The sequence below is a fragment of the Thrips palmi genome, unplaced genomic scaffold (genome assembly GCF_012932325.1).
Source record: "Thrips palmi isolate BJ-2018 unplaced genomic scaffold, TpBJ-2018v1 HiC_scaffold_17, whole genome shotgun sequence".
Taxonomy (NCBI): Eukaryota; Metazoa; Arthropoda; class Insecta; order Thysanoptera; family Thripidae; genus Thrips; species Thrips palmi.
The window spans coordinates 5,862,005-5,882,350 of record NW_023144626.1 but is presented as its reverse complement, the minus strand read 5'-3'; the positions used below and the strand labels follow the sequence as shown (position 1 = coordinate 5,882,350).

Genomic DNA, 20,346 nt, shown 5'->3' with positions numbered 1-20,346 from the left:
CAGCAGGTGCCGCTAGGGCGAGAGGCGCGTGGAGAGCCTCGTGGAAGCTGGAGTTAGCCGCGGGACACTGTTGGGTAATAATAACAAGCCTCGTGGAGCGCGGAGCACACTGTGGGCCTTTGTTCGCACGGCCTGCGACGGCCTGCGACCGCGCGAATCCCTTTGGAACGCCCTTTAGGCCCTTTCCTGGGCCCGCGGCTCACGGCGCTACGCGGCGCTACGACCCAAGTTTCGGGCCGGAACGTAAGCCCCAACGGTAATGGATACGGGCCGTGTCGTGTCTTTTCCGCACGTGTGGGCGCTAACAGTGTCACAGTGGACACGGGGACCTTCGGCCCTTCGGGGGACACGACTGAGGACAGGACGCCTTTTGAGCCATCAGGCTGTGCTGCTGGAGCCGAACCCTCGCTGCAACTTTGCGCATGTGTGTGTGTGTGTGTTGTCGGTCAATGCGGTTGGGCCCGTCGGTGTGACTGCGTGCTGGGCGATGATCACTCTGTCCACTCCGTGTCGGCTGGTGTCGGCGTTTCGGCGAAAAAGGGTGCGCGCGTGTGTGCGTGCGTGCGTGTGTGTGTGTGAGTGATTTGACCGCTCGCCGGGGGTCGAATCTGCGGCCGCTTTGTGAATTAGCGCGCTATACCGGGTCGATGCGCACGACACGGCCGTGTGTGTGTGCGTGTGTGTGTGTGTGCCGCCAGCCCCGGGCCTACCGCAAGGACCACAAGGGGACGCTAAGGCCGCCGTCACGCCGAGCCCCCGCTGTACAGTCTGGTTTCGAACAGGGCCTCGTCGCCCTGTCCCTCTCGCACCCCTTCGGGACGGCCCACGAGTGCGAGAGAGAGAGGCAGAGCGACGCGCCGCTCTCGAAAACGGCCCGCCAAGCCCGCTGTATTTATAATGCGGTGGACAAACTAGGCGGGGTAATCCCGGCAGCGCCACGACGCCGTAGCCGTGGATCGGCACGGTCTGCACCGGGGGCACCGGGGGCGTGCGGGGGATCGACGCCGAGGGCACGGCGTCGTCGGGGGCGGTGGGGCTTATCACGACGTGCGTGGTGGAGGGCTGGCCGGGTTGGCCGCGTGTATCGCAGCATCTCCATGCCCTCGTGGCTTGGGCGGGGCGCGGGCGGGGCGCGGGCGGGGCGCGGGCGGGGCGCGGGCGGGGCGCGTGCACTTGAAGAGCATGCGCTTGAAGCCCTTGAGCCGGGGGGGCCGCCCCGCTGCAGAGACTCATGCTGCTGTTGTTTTGCTGTTTGCAGGCGTGTCCTGGTCCGAGAGGCTGTCCCCGTCGCCGTCCTCGGACGCCTGTTCGTGGCGGTCGGGGACGCCGTCGCCGCCCCTGTCCGAGCCCGGCTCCTGCTACTGGGCGCAGGGCACCACCGACGAGGGCATAGTCATAGACCACTTTGAAGACATCCCCAAGAAGAAAAAGGTGAGTTCGGTTTGGATGACGCAACGTCGCTGCCTCCCCCTGGGGCGTCGCCTGTCGGCCGTCATTTCGTGTGACGGTGACGTCAGCCGGCGTCAGGCAGCCTCAGCTCAATCGGCTCGAGTGTTGAGCGCGGTTGTCAGAAGAATGTGTCACTCCAGTTTTAAGACCGACGCAGCAATTGATAAGCGGACGCACACATACACACACACCATACACACTCACACACACATGCACGCTGCTGCTGCCACGCATATGTGCACCACAGTCTCCTTTTTCTGCTCGGCGTGTGGGTGCCTGCTAGAAACAGCCGCATCTGTGAACCAAGCAGTGGAACCACACGATAATGTTCACATACACACACAAACACACACACACACACACACACACACACACACACACACGGAGGCCCGCGTGACGAGAGGAACAAGAAAATGAGCCCGGCGGTCGCATTAGAGCGTCCCGGAATGACATGATACCTATGTGTATACTTAGGGGTCGTAAATATAACCGAGCCCCTCCGAGTCTCCTCTCCGCATCTCGGTCTTGCGCGCCACGCCGAGCGCCGCGACGCTTGATGCGCGGAGAGCACGTCGCGCGCGCGCGTGCATTTGGCGGGCATGGCGGAACCGGCGGAACCGGCGGGAACCCCTCGGGAACCCCTCGGGAACCCCTCGGGAACCCCTCGGGAACTTCTCGGCTTGAACACACCACACCCACCACGCCCGCATGGGCACACTGTGGCAATTTAAATCGCGAGCCCGCACACACATTACCCGCAAAACACCACACACGCACACACACAGGCACTCACACGCACACACACGCGCGTCTTCTCCATTTCCGAATGCCGTTGCTTTATGGAAATGCTTTGCCGGGACTTCCATTTCCGGGCCGGCCTGCCGACTTTACTTTACCTGCCGCTAGGTGGCGCGCCGAGCGCCGAGCGGTCGGGAGCAGACGGGAGCACACAAGTCGACCGCGTTGTGCTTCCGTTTCTTGTAGTATTGCCCCCCGGGCGCCTCACGCGAAGCAGCGCCACAGCGCCAAGCGCCGACGGAGCAACGGAACCCGGGGAAAGGTTTCGGCCGGACTGGGGGTCAGCCACTTCCGGTTTCAAGGGGCCAGGGGCCTCCGTCTCATCTCGGGGTGGCGGGGGCTCTGGACTGCGTCCTGGACTGCGTCGACTGTGTCGCACTGCGCCGGTGGCGGCGCGGTTTAATACCTTTGTCGTGTGTGCGCGCTTTGCACACACACAGGCACGCACGAGCTCGACGCGTATAACACACTTAGTGTACGACGTACTACTTTGTGGCTCCCCTTGCGAGTCGGTGACGCAAGAAAGTCGTAAAAAAGACATGACGTCATGTGGCCTTTGTGCGATCCGTCGCAGTGCGCGCGCGCTCTCTCTCCCTCTCTCACTCGCACGCATACAGCGAGCCCAGCTGCGCCGCGATGTCGGGGTGGTTTGTGTGACGCTGCGGGCGGACTCGACCCGGCCCGTTTTGGCCGAGGCAGACAGACAGTGTCTCAGACGGTCTCCGGCATCGCCAGGGCATCGCGCGGGGTGGCCGCATCCACCATTAGGAGATTGTCCAGACTATATCGGGACAAATGGACGAATAGATTCGGCGGCGGCGCGCGGGTTACCCCGGTGAAGCTGGTGTAGTGTAAGAGGGCCTCGACGAGGGCGAGGCGGCGCGGCGGCGCGGCGGCCTACCTGGCGGTCCAGACGGCCACCACCACCACCCCGTCTCGCCCCCTATTTATCCTATTTCTCACTCGCTCTCCCCCACACCCTACCCGGCCCTGCACGCCCACCGGCCCGGCCGACGCAATGCGTCGCAGACCCTGGGCGTCGGCTGCGGCCGGCCGCCAGACTAAGGTCATATGGCCATATGACCTTACGCCAGACAGGGGAGTGGAGCCTCGGGGTCTCGACGGCCGCCTCGGCCTCCTCGGCCGCCTGGAGCTGGAGACTGGCTGGAGGCCGCCGCCACCGCGTTGCCAAGTCGCGTGTTTGGCTGGAATGGCCCCGGATTGTTTTGACGGCTGCAGGCTGCAGCGGCCGGGCCTGCTGGGCCTGGGCCCCAGTTCCAGACAGACAGGCAGACGGAGAGGCGGAGACGCAGACCCAAAGGCCGAAGGGGGAGCGCGGGGCGTCGAGGGGTCGAGACGCGGGGGTGTGGCGGGGAGGGCGCGGGGACGGCCGGGTCGCTCTCCGGGCGTCGTCCAGGTAGGGACCAGACGACCAGACATGCGAACGAACAGCTGTGCGTGCGTGCACCGCGTGCACCGCGTGCAGCGGCAGGCTTCGTCGCCCTGTCTCTCTCGCACTCATGGGGCGTCCCGTCGGGCTGCGGGCGCCGTGGGGGTGCGAGAGAGACAGAGCGACAACGCAACGCGGTGCAACACAGTGGCCTCTGTGACGCATGAGTCGCCGCGGCCGCCGGCCGGCCGATCTCGCTCGCCACCGCGGAGTAGAGCAAGTCGTTGACCCTCGCTGACGACGGTGGCGGGGCGCGGCGGGCCAAGGTGCAGGTGTCGGCTTCGAGTCCGCTTGTCCGCTTCCAGCCGTGCGCTGCCGCACTGCTGTGGCCCGGCATCTGGGCTTATCAGTCCGACTGTCTGCCTGTCTGCCTGTCCGCCTGCCCCCCGGACGGATAGACTCGTCTGTGCTCCCCAGGCGATGTTAGAGGCCCCGCGCGCCGCTGGCCCCGCCGGCCCCTCCAGCTCTAGCCTCGCTCGGGGGGAGTCCGTAACATAACGAAACGCCACAGCTTTGGACTGTCATTTCAACACTCAGCACGTACAGAGTTTGAATGGCTGGGCGACGCGTATGCACATCGCGAGGAACCGTGATGATAGTGCGGGAGATGGCAGAGTGGCTGTCTCACATGTATGTGGCCGCCATGGCTGCCGCTGTCTCCAACTTCTCGCTCTACTTCGCTTGGCCGCTCGCCGGGCCGCTCGCCGGGCCCTCCCGGCAGAGGCTCCGTGCACTCCGCGGTCCGTCACCGGCCAGCCCCACCTCGCGTTTGTGCTGCGCTGCCTCCCCCCCCCCTTCCCCCTTCCGGTTATTAGTGACCATTGGGACAAACGAAGAAAGCAATCACGTCCCCCCCCCCCTCCCCCGGCAGGGCACTGCAGGGCGGGGCGCCCGAGTCTATTACCGGCAGTACGTGGAGGGTAATGAGTGCATGCGACTCGGAATCCCTCAGCGTTTTCCTGTTTTCGCTTCCCGTGAGCACTCCGCGCTACAGTGTGCTGACCTGTCCCCGTGCGGCACTGCCGGCACACTGCCGGCCGAAGCGGGCCGAGGAGGCATAGTTGACAGCCCCGCCGTCCGCGCGGCGGCCCGCGCTGGATAATTTGTGCACAATTACCGACGATACGGGCGTGTACTCCCGCCATTGTGCAGGCGGCCGTGCTGTATGAAGGTTTGGTGGCCGCGGGCGGGGGCGGCGCGGGGGGCGGGGCGGGGGGCGGCCTGGGGGCGGGGCGCGTGTTCCGTGCCTTCCGTCCGGGTCACTGCTTCGCTGCTCTGCTGCTTCCAGTGCGGGCACGTCCCGATGCGAATGTGAATATGATGATGAGGTCGATGTGGCGCCTCCCTTCCCCCCGCGGCCCCCGCGGCCCTTACGGCCGTCAGCGTGGATCTCTTGTTATCTCCGCGGTGGGCAGCGCGGGACACTCGGGACAGCGACATGGCCGGCCCTGCATGTCGTCGTGGTCGCCATCCGTCTCTGTCGCACTCGCGGGGCGTGCCGTGCGGCGTGCCGTGTGGCCGTGGGGGTGCGAGGGAGGTGGAGCGACGCTGCGGTGGAATCGCTCGGCGGCACAGCCGAGGGCACACTGGGCACAGCGGCAGCTGGATTGGCAGACACGACAAGGCACGCCGCTCCTGCCTTTCCCCGGGCTGGGAAAGGAAACCGGGGCAGTTTGGCTTCCTCCCTCTCAAACTTGCAAGCCTTGCCCCCCCCCCCTCCACCACTCCACTGCCAAGCCCTGGGCGCCCCTATCGGCGGAGGCTGCTGATCGGGAATGCAATTTCGATCGCTTTCGGCTCGCTTTTCGGGCCGCTTTCGGCCGCCCGCCCCACTGTATCTGCCTCGCCGATATCGACAAGACCGGAAAGAAAATGAAAACGCCGAGTGCGGCCGCGCTGTCACGCCACGTCACGCCGTGACACGCCACGCCACGTCACGCCGTCACGCGAGGCGAGCCCGAAACGGCATACCACTTCCGTGTATGCCAACACGCGGCGGCGTGCGGAGGGCCGGGAGGGCCGGGAGGGCCGGAGGGAGGGGCGCCACTCGTTTTGCGTTCTCCGCAAAATGGGAGCCTAACCTAACTGAAGCATTTTGCTCCGTGCCTGCACTGCGAAAACTTGCTCCGCGTGACGTCCAAGAGGATCATGGTGAGAGTGGTCACCGTGGTCACGGTGCCGACCGGATCGACGGCCACTCCACTGCGAAGCGCGCCTTCCTCGCGTCTGCCTTCCAAAGCGAACTCCAGTCCTCCTGGAATTCGGTGCGTTGCCCTCCTGGAAGTCCTGGAAGCCTGGAAGGCCTGGAAGTAATAAGCAAGGGGTAGCTCGGACGTGCCCCGATGGGCCCCTCGATGGCCCCCGATGGCCCCCGATGGGGCTCGTGCTGCACGCTGCCCCCTTAATTAGAGGCCGAATGGGGCGCCAGCCCGCCTCGCCACGCCACGCCGCGCCACGCCCCACTCCACCGGAAGCTTAACTCAATCGGCGCAGCAGTCTCATCAAAGGTGCGTCCGCTGGATTCACGCGCGCCATTTCTGGCGGGAAGGCGCGAGTTTGTGTGTGCGTGTGTGAGTGTGTGCGTTCCGACAGGAAATGTGGACTTTGATTGGCAATCTCGCTTGTGTCCAGCCATCAGCGGCTTATGGCCGTGCTTGTGGCGCGGCCGCCCGATGGGCCGCCAAGTCGATCACGCGGCCGACCCTTTCGCACGCGAGTATTTGTGGCGGCTCATTATCCGAGACGGACTTCTCTCTCTTTCTCTCTCTCACACCCCTGCGGCTCAGCACGGCGGTGCGAGAGAGACAGAGCGGTCGTCTGCCGCGCGCGCGCGATTCGGAGGCGACGGTTTTGGCGCGCGATCTGGCGGCCGGCGCTGCCAACAGCCCGAAACGAAGCCCGCATTTTGGGATGACAGAAATGATGTAAGAGATTCAAGAGGGACTCTAGAAATCCCGAAATAGACGAATTGTCTCTCTATTTGGGTGCGATTCTGACACTCGATAGGAAAATTGTGCGCTTTCACGTTTACTTGACGTGTCTTCGGTTGGCACTTCGTGCCTCGTTTTGTAGTATGAGAAACGTGTATGCTCGCGCGCGCGCGCATGTTGTGTTCGAGAGGTTAAGGTTTTCTACAGTTGTGCGACAAAATAAGCAATATGCTCTTAAACCACGTCTTAAAGCATCGTTTTAAGTCGAGACGAAAGCGGTGCAAATCATGATACGACTGGTGCGTAGACTTTCATTCATAAATCCCTAGCAATGGCGAGGTGTACTGTGTTGGTTTGGGTTTTGCTGGTTATGTTTGCTGGCTTTGCTGCATTGTCTTTAAACTTAATAATGAAAGGTAAGTGTGTGTTGATTCCTAGTGCCGACTCTGGAATGAGTCCAAGTGTTTGCCTTAGTTTTTATTTAGTGATTGCGTTGATGACTGCCAGAACAGTCTGGCTCTGCGTGAATTAATTTAGTCAGATCCACCGTAAAGAATCTGATTTCAAAAATTTCCGTTGTAATTAATTAAATAAATACATATAGGTGTTAGAAACTGTTTAACAAGAATATTTGTCATATGAAAGTAGTCTTGAAAACTATGAGTAAACTGTTGTTTTTTAAGGACATTTAATCTTCAGCCTAGGTTACGAAGCAACGCTTTGAATAAGTTTACATTTTTCGCAGAACGCCAGGGCACAGTAATCACTGAATATTAATCTGGTGCAAACTTTTATTCTTAATTCTAAGCTTACCAGTGCCAGAATTTTTTTGTCAGTGTGGGCCGAGATTGCTGGTTGACAAAAGATTGATTCTGAAAACAATTGGCTGACTGCTACTGGAGCCTAGTGCGGCCGGCGGCCACGCCCGGCCGGATGGCGCGGTGGTCGCTGTGACTCATTTCGATTCAGTGCGGACAGCCGTCGAAAGTAACCTCCCTGCCTCGCTGCCTTCTCAGGATGTACACTGCGGCGAAAGGGCCCGATTGTATCGAAGTGGGGAGGGGAGGGGGAAAGGAAATGTGTTTGGTAGAACGGTGTGACGATTACACGCCGTCACAAGCAGAGGCGTCAGAGCGATTCCGACCGATCGTTCCGTCGTTCGGTCTCTCTCGCATTCGCGAGGGACGCCTCGTGAGTGCGACAGAGACAGGAGAGCTCGGTAGCCAGTCGAACGGGGCGATTGCTTGGCCTTTTTATTTCCCGTGTGGGAATGGCCCCGGTCAATGCGGATGTGCCCCAACGCCGGTCAGCGGGCGGGCGACGGGCGGGCGTTGAGTTGGTGGTGGGAGCTGTGGGCGGGCGCTTGGCACAATACATGCGCAGGCTTTTCGTCCCATTTTCCTGTTGCGCGGCGTGGCCTGGCTCGGCCGGTCCGCCCCGCCCCTTGGCCCGCCCTGTCGTTTGGGAGTGACTCCATTTGGGCCCTTTGCAGTGCATCCGCGCGCCGACGGACTGAAACCTCGTTAGGCCCTATAGAGAGGTGTTGATGCACACGCCGACACACCCAGCCACTCCAGCGCCCCCGCCTCCCCGCCTTTCTCCCCGTCGACGCTGCGGACACCCCTATTGTGGCTGCCTGCCTCGGCCTACGCCCCGCCCGGCTACCGCACCCGTGATTCGCTGACTTGTCTGTGCAAAGCTGGCAGTGCAGGGCGGCAGGGCCCACGTCGGCGTTGACGCGGCTGTCTGAGCGCGCACTCTGACGGGGCGGCCCGGACGGCCAGGGTGACGTGCCGCCCCGTGTGTGCTTGCATTTACAGTGCTGCAGTGCTCGCGGCGGAAACGGGGGCACGAGCCGCGAAGCCGCGACCGCGGGCATGGCAACACGATCGGGCCGCGCGGCACAACGGCACAGTGGGCTGTCTCTCTCGCACCCCAGCGGTACCCTGCGGGACGCCGAGGGGAGGGCGAGGGAGACAGCGCGACCGTTCGGAATGAGCCTGCGCGGTGGCGTCCGTGGCGTCCGTGGCCTATGGCGCGCTGTGGCGGCCCCCATGGCCGTGGCGGCAGCGCGGCAGCGGGCGGCAGCATCCCCGGCCCCCACCTACCCCTCGGGAACTGGGTCAAAGCAGCGCCGCCCCGCCTTGTGGGCCACGGGCCGCCGGGCCGGGGCCGCCGGGCCGCCACGGGGATGAGGGCGTACACGTGGAGGATGGAGGGGCGGCCGCGGCGGTCGCCGTGAAAGGCGGTCTTGATGAAGGAGCGGAGCGCCGAGCCGAGAGCGAGCTTCGACTTTTGTGCGCCGCTCTCTGCCGCTTTCCGCGCTGGCCGAGTCGAGTCTGTTTGGCGGTCGCTGTGTGCATTCTCGCGGGGGGCGGGGGTGCGGAGGGTGAAACTTGGAGCGCGGCCCGCAAGAAGCGCGGAAAGCGGAAGAGTCATGAAGAGGGGGAAGGGGCGGCGACGGGGCTGCGCGTGCGAGGGCCCCGCGGCCTGGACCCCCCCCCTCTCCCCTTCCCCCTTCCCATGCACTCCTTTTCTGCCGGCCGGCTTCCTCGTACCCACTTACCCCCACCTCGCCCCCCCCTCTATGTGCATCCTCAAATATCGACCCGGCCAACACGTGCCACCGTGCGGGCGAGGCGGGGCGGGGCGCGGCGGGGCGCGGCAGGGTGACCTTGGGTCTGCCTTGGTGCACTTGATGCTCTTGCCGCCCCCTTCCCCTGCCCCCTCCCTTATTGCTGCGCCCCCTTCGGCCCCTCCGGCCCCCCTCAGGCATGACCTTCCGACTTGCAAGAAGGGCGCTATGCTGCAGCCCTTCCTGGTCAGCGCGCCCCTGTGTGTGTGTGTGTGTCTGTGTGTGTTTGTTTGTGTATGTGTGCGTGTGACTCGTAATTATAGAGCGGAAGGGGAGTGGACGTAATTGAACGTGCATATTAGAGATTGGGCGGCCCTGCCTGTGGCCCGGCCGGCCGGCGCGCCCGCCCGCCGAGTCGAGGCTCTCGTTGATCACGATCACGACGGCGACGGCGCGGTGGACGGCGGCGCCCTGGAAGCTCGGCGCGCACGGTTTCCGGGAATAAATAAATAAATGACGGGACAGCCCCGGTGCGCCGATAATCCAGTGGCGTGCTCGCCGTGATGGTGCCCCGCGCTCCACGCCGTCAGCGTGGCGCCGGCGTGCCCCTGGCCCTCGCGCCTGGCGTGCCGCACGCCCGTTTGGTGCGCCTGGACTGCTATTTTTGCCCTGCGCTTCCGAGCTGCCGCCCTGCCCTGCCCTGCCCTGCCCTGCCCTGCCCTGCCCTGCCCTGCCCTGCCCGCCCTGCCGCGCGCGAAGTTCCAAGTTCCGCCCGAAATGGCGTGACCGACCGACCGCTCACCGCGCGTCGCCCGCCGCGGTCGCCGCGGCCAAGGTTCCGCCAAGGTTCCATGTGTGAACCGAAGCGAACCGGCCGGCCGCGCGCGCCAGTCGTTACCAGGGTCGTGACCACGGTGGTGACGCGTGGGACTCCCTCGTGACGGTGACGGCGTGACGAGGCGCCGTGACGGGGCTGTATCGCCTTATCGGACGCGACGTCACGAGACAGCCTGCCAGCCGGCCCGCCGCCAACATCGCCGCCGACGCCGGCCGGCCGGCCCGGGCACTGTACATGATAGAATGCACACATGCACCCGGCCGACACGGGCGCTCTCCGACAGGCCGACAGGCTGCAGAACTCTCCACTCGGTGCAGCGCATGTGTTACGTAACCGGGCCCCGCCCTGGCTGCTCGCGCCGTGGTGTCGCGGGGGCGGGGGCCGGTGGGGGGAGGCCTTTGTCATTTGGAGTAGTGGGGCCTAGCTCGGTCGCGCCGCGCCGCGCCGCGCCACGCCGCCGCGAGCACTCAAGGTCTCGCATGTTGGCGGTGCACTGTTGCCTGGCCGCGCCGCGCGCCACGCTCCTAGTTAGTGTTAGCAACACAGACCTTGGCCGGCACCGCGAGCTGACGCCCCGCCCGCCCCGCCCCGCCCCCCGCCCGCCCCGCCCGCCAAACTGCAGCACGCCGGACGCTCCTCTATGGCCGGCTTGCCGACGATGTCCTCTAGGACGTCCCCGACGCCCTCTGCGTGATGGGATGGCGCGGCCCGTGCGGCTTGGCACTTGCGCACTCGGCATCTCGCTCTGCCAGACCGCGGCGCACCGAAACACGGACGCGATGAGATTTATGCGAAAGGTTCCCCGGAAGCGCTTGGGCATGCGATGCACGGAGCGAGTGACACGGAGTGACACGGATTGGTTGTTGAGCCACAGCCCCGCAGGCCCCGCACGTCTCCGATGTGCGGACGGGACGCTCAAAGGCGAAGCGCAAAGCTCGGCGCCGTGCTCATCACCAGCCGGCTGATTCCGGACAGCGCTTCGTCGCTCTGTCTCTCTCGCACCTCAACGGCACGCCCCGTGCGTGCGAGGGAGACAGACTGTGTTCGACCTGCAGCGCGTCGGCGACGGCCTTGCTCGCGCCGTCCCTTTGGCGAGGGACGCTGCTGGTACCCTGCCGGCCCGACGAGGGTGAGGCGGCCCGAGGCCCTAGGGCTTTTGCTTTTCATGACCGTGCTTCGTGTGTCGTGTGCCAGTGTGCCGTCCCCGGGCCGATATTGAAGCCCCGAGTCCCGAGCCGCGCGCCTGCGACTGAGCCGAGCCAGTGAAGCTGATCCAAGTCCCCCAGTGCCCAGTGTCCACCATCGAGGCCGCCTCCCGCTCCCGCCTTCCGCTTCAGCAGCGGGCGGGGCGAATAGAAGCGACCAGCATGTTGCCGTTTTTGTGCTGGCTGCTGCCTCGGCCGCTGCCGCACCGCGACGCGGCTGAGCTGCACCGCGACGCTTGATGCAATCTCACGACGGTCCGCCACGCCGCGTCGCCGCGTCACATTGTGTCGCGTTTCCTGTCACAATGTGTGTCACAATGTGTGTCACAGGGCGTGACACTCTGGGGCCGGGGGGATGGGGGATTGCCTGCCTGCCGCCTCTAGCGATCCGCGGGGAGCCGCGCGGAGGCGCGCTGCTGTCTTGTCGAGATCGAACCGTCGAGTCGAACCGGCGGCAGCGCGATGCGAGGCGCGGCGCGGCGAGGCGAGGCGAAGTGATGCGCCAACGGGCCTGAGTGCCAGGGCGCGAGTCGCGATGCGAAAACGGGGAAAACTGTGGCCGTGACAGCGGCGCCCCGCCCCACCCCGGTGCGCACATATTCGCGCATATCTGATCGCCGCGCCCCGCATCGCCGCGGGCGGAGGGAAACAAAAGAATGAAACGGCGCTAAGTGCACGCGGGGCGGGGCGGGGCGTGTCGCACGCATGGCGGGGGACTTTATCTACTGGGGGCTCAAAGGGTCGGGCGCGCACGCCATTGCAGGGCCCCCGCGGCCCCGCCCTGTCGGCGCATTCTTTGTTGGAACGGGTGCTGTACGACGGCGAGCCCCTGGACGGAATCCAACTGCTGCATTCCACTGCCGGCCGGCCGGCGGGCGTTTGTCGCGCCGACGTGCACCTGTGCGATGACGCCCGGTCGCCGTCGTTGCCATGACGACGAGGCCCGCGACGATGGCGGCGTCGTGCACCGCGACACAAGGCGAACGCAACACACTTTGACATTGCTGACGTGTTTTCTTGTTGTTCGCAGGTGAGTGCGCTCGTCGCTCTGCTGCCGACGACGCCGACGCCGGCCGAGGTGCGTTTTTGTTTTGCCGTCTAGACTGCGGCGCCTAGACCGGTTCGGCATTTGCCTGCGTGCTGCGCTGCGCGTCCCGTTCCCGTTACGACCAGCCTAGCCGGCCTCCGCCTGCGCCTGCTTGGCCTGCTCCGCGCTCCGCCCCATTTCGCGTAATCTCGCAGCAGCAGGAGCCTGATTTCCGAGAGTCCTTTTCTTCGCTCTGTCTCTCTTGCACTTATGGGGCGTCCCGTTTAGGTGCGAGAGAGACAGAGCGACGTAAAGGACTCTCGGCAGCAGCCGGCTCGGCGGGGCGCTCCGTGCTCGTTCGACGAGGGCATATTGCCGGTGGCAGGGCGCCCGGGGCGCGGAGAGGGGCGGGGAGGGGAATCCGTCCAGTTTGCGGATCACCGCCGCGTCGCGCCGCTACATGACGCCACGACGTCGCCGACGTCGCCAGGGGCAGTCAGGACGATAAGTAGTCGCGACGGGGGAGCTAGACGTCTTGATTTTACGGCGGGGGTGGCAAGCCGACGGCAAGCCGACGGCAGCGAAGCGCTGCTGTGATTGCCGAGGGGAGGGCTAGCTCAGCTCAGCCGCCTGATTTCCAAGGATCGCTTGGTCGCTCTGTGTGTCTCGCACCCTCCGCGGGATGCCCCGCGAGTGCGAGAGGGACAGGCGCCACGCCGTGGCGGCATGGCGACGCCCCGCGCTTTGATTCCGCGTTGTAACGGCGCTGTTCCGGCCCCACTTTCCTGATGGCCTCTTTGTGCCGTCTGTCCTGCCCTGTCCTGCCTGCTCGCCCTGCTCTGCAAGCTGCAAGTCCTCTGTACCAGGTGGCTCAGAAACCCCGAGACAAAATGATTGCAGGCCACACGCCTGCAGCCGTGCATGCGGGCTTGCCTACGCTCCGTCTGCGGCGCCGGACGCTCTAGGTGGCCACTCGTCCTGACGCACTGTCCACCGCGGCGCTGTCCTTCGCGGCACGGCGCAGTCCGCGGCGCTGTCCTTCGCGGCACGGCGCAGTCCGCGGCGCTGTCCTTCGCGGCGCTGTCCTTCGCGGCACGGCGCAGTCCGCGGCACGGCGCAGTCCGCGGCACGGCGCAGTCCGCGGCACGGCGCAGTCCGCGGCACGGCGCAGTCCTTCGCGGCGCTGTCCTTCGCGGCACGGCGCAGTCCGCGGCGCTGTCCTCGCGGCGCTGTCCTTCGGCGGACAGCCCGACGGCGACGGCGCTGCGAAGGACAGCGCGCGTGGACAGGCGTCATGGACGAGTGCCACCCTGGAGCGTCCGCGGCCCGCAACCGGGGCGTAGGCAAGCCCGCATGCACGGCTGCAGGCGTGTAGCCTGCAATCATTTTGTCTCGGGGTTTCTGAGCCACCTGGTACCTATTCATCACGCCTTTGCAGCAGAGGCCCTTCCCTCGTTTTTTTTGCATTCGCTAGCGCCGCGTCGTGTTCCCTCATCCTCGACGCCTTCCTGTGGGCGCCCTGCCGACTCATTCCGACTCTCTCTCGCACTCGCGGGGCGTCCCGTAGGGCTCGTAGGGGTGCGAGAGAGGCAGGCTGCGCGGCCGACACGGTCCTTTGGGGGATTGCAACGTAGGGTGCTTCTTGCAATCAATACTCCCTGACACTCGAGACGGTCGGACGGGCGGACGGGCGGGGGATAGGACGACGGCAAGGCGCTGCTACGCTGCAGGCGGCCAGTGGTCATGCAAGACGGGTTGGACGGGACGGCTCTTGGCTCTTCTCCGGAAGTTAGCCCGATGAGGTCGGACCGTCGGACGGTGGGTGGCGGGGTGAGGCGGGGCGGGCCGATCGTGCTGCGCTGCTCCGAGACCCGAGCCCAACGGTCCGAGGCCAGGAAGGGCCCCACCAAGACGAACGGGGAAAAGAACCGCGTGTGTTGCCGGCGGCCTCGGCGGCCCCGGCCCTCGGCCGTTGGTCGACGGCGACGCTCAGCCGCTGGCGATGAAGATGGACGACGCGGCGCCTCGCTGCGCTTGCCCTGCTTGCCCTGCTTGCGCTCGCGGGCCTAATGGAGCCGCCATGCAAATGCGAGTTCTTCCGGGACGCGGCGCCTCGGCGCCTTGACGGCGTGCTGACGGCGTGCTGGTGTGTCCTGCTGCTTCGCTGCTTCTTTCCCCCTTCGGCCCTGGAACGACGAACGACTTGCACCACCGCCCCGCCCTCCACTTGCAGCGGCCCGCCGGTCTTCCTTCTCCTCCGCCGCTCCTCCTCGTCCTTCCCCCTCCCCTCCCCTCCCCTGCCGCTGGCGCGCTGTGCGGGTGCAAGTGCCTGCCCGCTTGGTGGGGGCGACGAGGCGACGCCGGCCGGCTGTTTGCCGCGGCTCGCCACGGCGCGGCCGGTTTGTTTTCGCTCCGTCTCTCTCGCACGGCGTGCCGGTGCGGGCCCGTCCTGCAGCGCGGTGCCCGGGCCGGGTTACTGCGTAGTACCGCCGCCCACCCTCCCAGCCGGGTGGCGGCGTGCTAGCGGCGTGGGCCCACCACCCTGCTGGAGTTGCGCAATACGGCCTCCACCTTGCGAAACGGAACGGGAACCACGGCAACGGGGTGGACGGAGTGGTGTCGAAACGTAGCCGCCCTATCAGCAGCCGGCGCTTTGTTTGGCCGGCGCTCTCGGTGTTCTGTATCCAGCACAGTCGAGTCGGCCAAACTTCGGCCCGGCCCGTTTGGCCTTTTGTGAGGGCCATAGCCATCGGCCGTCGGGCCGCTGCTTTGGCTTTGGCTTTCCAATCCCAACTTTGGCCCAGTCGCGCCCGCCGCCTGCCGCTTCCGGTGGTGGCGGAGCGGGCGGAGCGGGTGGAGCGGGCGGAGCGGCGTGGCTGTCTGGTGGCGGGACTCGAATTGCGTCATGAGTTGATGGCCGTCCCGCCACAGGCAGCCGCAGCCCCGCGGGGTGGGTAGGCCTTGGCGGCGGCCTTGACAGTGCACGCCCCTAAACGTAACTGACTTTGTTTTGACCGGCGCGTGCGTGGTCGTTGAGTGCATCGGCAGCATCGGCAGCCCGCCGTCGGGACGCGTCTTCTTCCCCTTCCACCGCGGCGGGGCAGGGCGGCAGGGCACGGCACGGCAGGGCCCTGCGTCCTGGCAGTGGCGTGGCGTGGCAGGGGCATTGACACGTGTGTGCTGCGCCGTGCTGCGCCGCTGCGCTGTCTTACGGACGGTCCCCGTATCGAGCGTGGCCGGGTCGTCGACCCAGGGACGCCGGCCGGCCGGGCCCGGGGCCGGGCGGGCCTGGGCAGGCGGCCATGCAGCGGGCCGGGTAGGGCAGAGCCGGGCAGAGCAGCACCACGGCCTCCATCTGCTTGGCCAGGTCGTGTTGGTGTGTGTTTGCCCGTGTCACGCAATCCGGTCTTTGTTTGACGATAGTGGAGGAGCCTCGGAAAATCCACGCACGGTGCGCACACTCCGGCACAAGCGGCTCAAAATAAAAACACGTCTGGACTGGCGGGCGTTTGAACCCGCGCCACGCGCGTCGCCGCGTCGCCATGGTGACTGTTGGCTCGACGGCGTTTTTATGGCCATTGTCACCTGGGCGCCGCGACGACGCGACGACGCCCCCGATTAGTTTACGGCTACCGGGTGGCAGCGACGCGGCGACGTTCGCGGGAGGGTCGTCGTCGTCGCCGCCCCCAGGGCGCCGCGTGCACGCCAACGACGCCAACGCGCATGCGAGCGGCCCCCGCCCCTTCCCGCCCCGCCCCGCGAAGCCTGCCAAAGACAAAGACGATCGCTAGGAAGGGCAGGGAGCGTTGCAAGCACAATTGCACAACCCCCGCCTGTTTACATTGGTCGCCGGGGAAGCGGGGAGGGGAGGGGAGAGGAGAGGTGCGCGTCGTCAACAGGGGGCGTCGTGGATGCTTGGAGCCCGCGGCGGCGTGGCGCCGTCCAGAAGGGTCCCCAACTCGTTGTGCTCGCCGTGGCGGCCGTGGCGCCACCAGCGTGCTTCGCGGACCGCGATGGGCGGCGATTGGCGTGGCCACTGTAACAGAGTAACAGTGTAACGTGGCCTAATCACACTGCCGAGCCGCCGAGCCCGGCCGAGCCCCACCGAGGCGAGCCAGGCCGTGCCTTCGCCTCCTCTAGCGATCCCGGGAAAACATGGAACTGGACGGGTTCACGGGCCGCGGCGGGCGTGGGCGGGGCGTGGCGGGCGTGGCGGGGCGGGCGTGGGGGGGCGGGGCGGGGCGGGGCGTGGCGGGACGGCGTCCGAGGTGTCACGCAGCAGCAGCCTCTCGCGGCGCAACGGCCGGCCGGCCGGGAGCATCGCGCACAGTGCAGCCACTGCAGCGACTGCATTTCGAAAAGAATAAAAAGAGAATGCACTCCAGGGCACTGGCCTCAGCCCGCCTCAGCCTCAGCGGCTCCCGCGCCGCCACCGCCTCGGCGTGCCCCCGCGGCCCCCGCGGGCCCCCCGCGACGCCCCGCGCTGGTGCCGTTCCTCTGCGGCAGTGAGACGACGGCGGCGCGGTTCGCCGGGGGCTCGGGGGTCTTGATCTCCGCGGGCGAGGACCTCTAGGGTGCCGGGGGACCAACTTTTGGGGCCGCGATGCACGCCGGGCAGCCTCCAGGACCACGACGACATGACGTTGCAGCACGCCGTCCAGGCCTTCCAGGCCCTGGCCGCGGTACCCGGCCCCGCGGCGGCGGCGTCCCGAGGCGTCCCGACTAGGACGACGGGTTCTTTGACCTCCGCGCCACGCCACGGCGATGCCCGCGCTGCTGTACCGGCCGGCCTGCGCTGCGCGGCGCTGCGCGGCGCTGCGCCGTGCGGTTGAGTTGGTGGAGTGCATCCTGCAGGGCGATTCAGGGCAGCCCTGCAGGTTGTTGACTTGGGCGACGCGGACGGAGCGCGGCACGGCCGCGCGGCGTAGCCCTGGTGCCCGAAGGAGTGTGTCCACTGCTGCATCGCGAGTTTCAAACGCCGATTTTTTTCGCCCCCGCGCGTGAGTCTCGTAAAAGCGAAGGGGTTACGACTGCGTTACGATAAATGGGATGAACTCGGCTAGCGCGGAGTGGCGCTGTCCGTGGGGGTTATGTGACGTCGGCGGCGTTAACAAGGTGGAAGCACACGCCAAGCCAGCCGTGCCGTGGCGTGCCGTGGCGTGCCGTGCCGCCCGAAACGCAGCGCGCTTGATGCGGCGTGACGCGCACGCACGCACGGCAGCCACGCCAATGAGTCGCCAGTTTCCACTCGGCTGGCCACTCTTTGTCAGCAGTTTCGCCGCCCGCCCGCCCCGGCCTGGATAGGATGGCCATTTTCAATGAGAAGCAACTTTTGCACTGAACGCGCGATCACAGGCGGGACTGGTGCAGCCAGTGGCGCGGCGTTTGTGTGTGTGTGCGTGTATCCCCGTTTCATTCTTTTCGCCGGACGAGTGGCGCCGGCGTTTAATTGGCTCTGCGTGGCGATGCACCTCTGCGTGAGCGCCGTGCCGTGCCGTGCCGTGCCACGCCACGCCGTGCACTTGCAATCCGCGCAAACATTTTAATTGCTTTCGCGCTGGAAATTTATCGGCGATGACCTTGCGGGCATCGGCTCGGCGGCCAGGCCAGGGCGCGCGGACTGCAGGCAGTGCAGGTGAGGCGCGCAACGGGATAGGTCGGGCCGCGCCGACCGCGAGGACGCCGCCGACAAATGGAACTGCAACGAGCAGGCAACAGCACCCAGAGCGCCTCGTTTCTTTTTAATTATTCTGCACTTTTTTTTTGCGCTCTGGCAGCAGCAGGTGTCACGGTACTCTGCTTCGACATGCTCGTGTCCTTCATGACCGACCCGCACGCACCGGTCCGGGAAATTAGCTAGCTGTGCCGTGCCGAGCCGAGCCGAGCCCCGGAACATGGTCTAGGTCTCGGCCGCCGGAACGGTATATGAACGGTATAAATTTGCCCGGCCGGCCTCGGCCGGCCTGCGCCCTCCCCGCCGACCGTCGCCGGCGTCATGGCAGTCGTCATGCCGGTGCTTCAAGTTTAGAGCGCGGCGCGCCGGCTGGCTGACACCAAGCTCCGAGGCCGCCGCGCCGGTGCCCGCCACCCCCCGGGCCCGGCTGGGCTGCCCTGGCCGCGGGCGCCGCGCAGTCTGATAAGCAAATACTCGGCGCCCGCCCCCGCAGCGACGGGGCTTTACGGGGCTGGCGGCGCTGGCAGGCAGCCTCGAGTGCTTTTATATTGTGGCGCCAGGCGCGCCGGGCGCCGGAGACGCAATAGCGCGCGGCTTTCATCTGCGGCATTACCGGCGTGCAAATATTGCGGGCCAACGCGCGGCAACTCGGCAACGAGCTCAGCAACGCGAGCAACGCGCAGCAACGCGACGACCAAGCAATTCGCGCGGCCGGGCTTGCCGGCCGGGCCCCCGCAACCCCAAGTCTTCACTCTCCCTCCCTCGGCCCGCCCCTTGGGCTGCCCCCTCCTAAGGCCGCCCCCCTTGGGGTCCCTTGGGGGGCGATCTCGATATGACCCCTTGCCCCACTTTCCGTGTGGAGGAGCCCCGAAGCGACACCGCCCCCTTTTTGCACCCCGCCCCCCTCACGCAATCCGGTCAAAGGGGCCGCCACGCCACGCAGCGCCGAATACGGCCCGGCTCGCTGTCTTCCTCGTTGAGGCAGCCAGAGGGAACCAGAGGGCAGCCATGGCCCGGCCAACCCCGGGGCAACTTGCGGAAGTGGGCGGTCGGGGACGGCCAGGGTACGCGGCGGGTGCCAGCCTTGCGACTTTGATCGCCGTCGGGAGGAAAACTTGGAACCGCGTGCAGCTGCACCTAGGTGGAACGTCTTGGTTGCTGAGCAAAGGCAATGCGTCCGGGACAGCGAATAACGACTAAAACCATTCTGACAGCCTCGAATTATGTCTTTGCGAGTTTATTCGGTGACCCCCGCGGGCCGCGGCTACTACGCTGGGAATTCCCCTATCGATGGAATGCGGCGGACGTCGGCCAGAGCGACCTCCCCCGGGCGCTGTGCGTTCCGAGTCTGGGTCAGCGATTCCACGCGGCGTTTCGTCGCCCCGTCTCTCTCGCACGTGTACGGAGTGAGTGGGTGTGACGAAGAGTGGTGTTCGGAATGGCTCTCTTTGGTCTGACTGCGCTTGGATTCCGCGGGGCATGCGCGCGTACCCTCCTCCGCTGGCTGCTGCGATGCTGAGATACGCTCCACTGCTCCGCCATGTTTGCAGAGGAGAGAGGTGCTCCTGTGGGCGGCTACGTGTCTGGGGTCCCGGGTCCTGCCCTGGCCCTGCCCGAGGCACCTCGCGGACGACACGGCGCTGGCCTATTGCAGCTTCTCGGAGGTGACACCCATCCCACCGCCACGCCCCTCGGCGTCTCTAGCCGGCCAGCCCGGCCCAGCCCGGCTTAGGGGGCCGTCGGGGTGGGGCTGCTGCGGCGCGGGGTGGCCCCCCTACCCCCTTCCCTCGGTGGCCCCTCGGCCGGCCGGGGCAAGCATGTGCGGCTCTGTGACCCACTGACCTAGTTCTGGAGCGCCGCGGCGGCGGGGCGCGGCGGGGCGCTCGGTCGCGAAGCGCGTTGCGGCGCGTTGCGGCGCGGCATCACGCGGTATAACACCGCCCTAGGTCGCCAGCGCCATCCAGCAGTCGCGTGTAATTGGTCTGTTGGGGCTGGCCGCCAGTGACACCGGCGCGCCCGGCGTCCGAAGACACACCCCTGGTTAATTCATTTGCGCTCGGCTGGCCGGCTCCTCGCCACTCACGCCACCCGGTCGACGCCAACACGCTCAGCCAGGTCGGCGACGACGACGGCGTCGTTCGCTGGTGTCGTTTGACGTGCTGTTGCTGGAGGTGCAAACCGCGGTTTCGCAGACGGAGGACGCGTGGGAAAACTGGATCCAACTGGCACTGTTCGGTGCGCCGCAAGGGGGGCAGGGGGCGGGGGCCGCTCCAGTTTTGGGGCCCACCCGAGGCCCGCCCGGGACCACCCACCCCTTGGCGGAGAAGGGCCAGGCCACCGGGGGGTGGCGGCCGAAGCTGCCGGCGAGCGGCCGGGACGCGAGCGAGCGAGTGCCTCGGA

The 20,346-nt window shown here is 66.3% G+C and overlaps 1 protein-coding gene across 1 annotated transcript in view; it reads left to right on the top strand.

Moving 5' to 3' along the window:
- Positions 1 to 20,346, top strand: part of LOC117643527 (zinc finger protein 395) — a 91,563-nt gene that overhangs the window by 53,542 nt on the left and 17,675 nt on the right. Inside the window, exon 4 of the mRNA XM_034382455.1 lies at positions 1,259 to 1,431. Within this exon, the coding sequence (XP_034238346.1) occupies positions 1,259 to 1,431 (173 nt within the window). The remainder of the gene's footprint in view (positions 1 to 1,258; positions 1,432 to 20,346) is intronic.